Below are 3,461 nucleotides of genomic sequence, written 5' to 3'. Positions count from 1 at the left end.
ATGGAACGAATGAGCACGCTTCCGACTATCAAATGTTCATCCTGCGCGGTGGACATTGACATCCTTCATTTAGCCGACCATGTCTGCGCTGCAGCACCCCCAGCGGGTGAGTACGCCACGAATGCATACTATAACACTCACTTATCAGTTGCAGCAACGCCCGTCCCCGAGCCAATGTCGCCCACCTCGACCATCTCTATGGGTTCCCCGCCCTCTGTACTGTCGCCCAAGATGAACCGCGCAGCAACCTTTGGCGGTCCCACATTCAGCAACCGGTCGGAACGCCCAGCGCAATCGGGTCGCATGCCTCCCCCGCCCAGAATTGATTCAAACGCAGCGAGTAAGCATCCAGAATGGTGAGCCAACTTCAGTAGTAGACATTGTGCTGATCTGTTTAGACAAACCATTCCGGCCGCTGGAACCATCGCCAATGAGCAACCAAGTTGACTACAAGAGTCGATCCCCAGGTCTGGCGCCACCAAAGTCTCCTTTCAAGATGAATCGCAGTGTGACAACTCCGGTTGGGCGACCCATGGCACCCCCCTCGCCTGATTACAGTTCCAACTTGGACTGCGCCTTTCCTCGATTTCCCTCCAAGAACGGTACCCCTAAGAGTGCCAAACCTCAACCACGAGAACGCCTGGAACCCTACCAGCAAAACTATGCTCAACCGAGCCCTCTATTCGCACCCCTAAGCCCACGGTTTGATGGTGGAGAAAACATCGCCAAGCGCATGAACAGCATTGCACCAGGACCGTTCGACGGAACGGCAGACCGAAGGCCGAGTACATCAAGCGCAGCAAGACCATTCGCGGAAGAAGGGCCGGCGCTTGGGCATAGGAGAATGGGCACGAATGGCAGTGTCGCCAGTAACAAGAGCGTGTCGAAACAGCGCACTTCTACAACGTCAAATGCATCGCGGGGTTCAGCATACTCCAATCGCAGCATAGGTCTTCCTGCTCGCCCGAAGCCGAGCATGGGTGGAGCCAACGCTCTGCCACCACTGCCATCCGCATCCGAACAGGCTGAAGGTATTGATGCTTTCCTAGACCGCTTGCAGAAGGAATCTACCAAGCCTTCCAGGGCTTCTCAAGAAAACCTTGCAACGTCAATTCCGTCACGACCGAACAGCAGAGAGCGGAAACAACCCCCACCAAGACCTAGGAGGCCATCAGAGAAAGATCTACCGCCAACAGACATGACCGATCTGGACCCCCCGGAGTTCATGTCTCTCTCAAACAACATGTTCCCTTCTCGCGGCTCAAGCCGAAGCGGCTCGGAAAGCGACATGCCACGAGGCCTTGCGCCAACGCATTCCTTACGTCCACCGCCACTGGCAGCTTCTGGCCTTGGTGATGCGCCCATGAACGCACTCCACACTCCTTCGGACTCTGGCTTCTCAGACGATTCATACGCCAGCTCGGGCTACCGCAGCATGGCAAGCTCCAGATCAAGCCCCCCAGAGTCCGAGGCAGCGCACTCACGCCAGACTTCCAAGATCAGTCGTCCTGACAACATTGTCGAGGAGAATGTTGAGAGAAGCGCAAGCCCGGAGTCCTACGCCGAAGCACGGCCTGTTCGAGCGCCGAAGAGTTACATGCGGCCCGATGGTGCGGAGCCGTACCCAAGGTCGCTTTCACCGGGATATCGCCAGGACACGTTTCCGCCTGGTGGATATGCAAAATACCCTGAGTCGCCAATGGACCCCGCCATACAGATGGGCGCGTCAACACCGCGTGACACGTTCGAAAGAGAGCCGGCAACACCCCAGGACCCGGCGCAAGTCAATGTAAGCCCGCCAAGACGCATGGCCGAGCCTGAACCCCAGCAACAAGACGTGCGCCGGCCTAAGGCTGCTAGCAAGGGCAACTGTCGTGGGTGCTCAGAGCCAATTGTTGGAAAGTCCGTGAAGGACTCTTCTGGCCGCCTCACGGGACGCTACCACAAGCATTGCTTCACATGCAGAACGTGCGCCGATACCTTCCCGACAGCTGAGTTCTACGTCTTCGAGAATTCGCCATATTGCGAACAGCACTACCACAAGCTCAACGGATCTTTGTGCAATGCCTGCAACCGGGGCATCGAAGGCCAATATCTCGAAACCGATTTGCGCCAGAAGTTTCACCCAAGATGTTTCACGTGCACGACCTGCCGCATCGTCCTCCGCGATGGCTACTTTGAAGTCGCTGGCCGGCGATACTGTGATCGACATGCGCAAAGCGCCGCAGCACCCCCGAGAAGTAACCTAGGCCCGGGCAATTACAGACCGCGAAACCTCCAGAAGCGTGGTACGAGGCTCATGATGATGGCGTGAACCACGCGCCTCTCGCATAACCGTTGTCGTTGCTTCTTCTTGCTCACATTTTGCTTTTCATTTGTCACGTCCTTTAGCGATCTGGTTTTTGTTTGGGCCTTTTGCATGAATATTCACCCTCTTCATTCTTTCTGATACCCGGCCAGTCCGCTGTTACTTTACCATATGTTCTGCGTTATACCCCTTACTCTATACATTCGCTACATCTTATAATTGTCTTTTGTATCGATGTTGGATGGTGGTCAACCACCGACTCTTGGGGTTGCTTTGGGTGGTGCTCGATATACCACCTTTTGTTGGATGGTTTCAGTCTCTGGGAGACTGTTCTTACTTTGTTAATAACGAGGTCCGACTGCACGTGTACATATATGTAACATACCTAATGTTTACTGCTCATCATGGTGGGCTTATCAATATTGTTTGAAGTGTCACTTTGCGTTCCCGTTTTGAGTGATTCCTTGTCATTCCTGCGATGCACACAGTTGAACTCTCAAGGTATCCACATTGAGTGATTGGGCGTTCCCGCAAACGTAATCATGCTTGGAAGAAGCGCTGAACCATCACTCAGCATCAATCAAGGCTATTCCACTATCTCGATATCCATAGTAGAACTAGAGTCGGGTGTTTGGTCCACTGATCGCAAGTGCTATAACGGTGTCAACTTCAAGAATCGCCCGCTATCGCAATCTCGCCATTCTCCATCCATTCCACGGCATCACTGATATTTTAAACGCCGTTACGCTTGAAGAGCACAAGAACATCAGAATTGAATAAGTCAGAGAGGTATATAACCATGTCCGCCGTGCGCTCCATTACTCTTTATATAACAACGACAACAACTTCTACCAGCATCCAGCTACAGCATCTGATACAACAATAGCAACAGCACCCTACAAGTCATTCAAGCAATAACCATCAGTTACACATCTACCATGATCGACAGCAACCAACCTCTGTTCAGTGAACAGATTCCTCATCTTCCGAATCCCGAGCCCAACCCTCCTAACACTCCACCTCCAACACCCCCGGGCGGATATAAATGTGTAAGTACTTATGCTGTTAAACATACATCACACAGAAGCTAACATTCGTACAAGAACCTTGGTCCGGAGCCTCCAAGGCCTCTGGGGCCACCTTCCGGTCTTCT

General features: G+C 53.1%; 1 protein-coding gene across 1 annotated transcript; it reads left to right on the top strand.

The window, feature by feature from the left end:
* Positions 1 to 2,314, top strand: J4E93_002180 (uncharacterized protein; the record flags this gene model as incomplete). The annotated part of the gene is made up of 3 exons (XM_049340127.1): positions 1 to 106; positions 155 to 340; positions 399 to 2,314. 3 exons carry the CDS (start codon positions 1 to 3, stop codon positions 2,312 to 2,314), a joined length of 2,208 nt encoding a protein of 735 aa, XP_049202449.1.
* Positions 2,315 to 3,461: the final 1,147 nt, after the last annotated feature.

The sequence above is a fragment of the Alternaria ventricosa genome, assembly GCF_023758065.1.
Source record: "Alternaria ventricosa strain BMP 2768 chromosome Unknown scaffold_3, whole genome shotgun sequence".
In the NCBI taxonomy this organism is placed as follows: Eukaryota; Fungi; Ascomycota; class Dothideomycetes; order Pleosporales; family Pleosporaceae; genus Alternaria; species Alternaria ventricosa.
The sequence above is the reverse complement of the archived record's forward strand: the minus strand, read 5'-3'. Positions and strand labels throughout refer to the sequence as shown.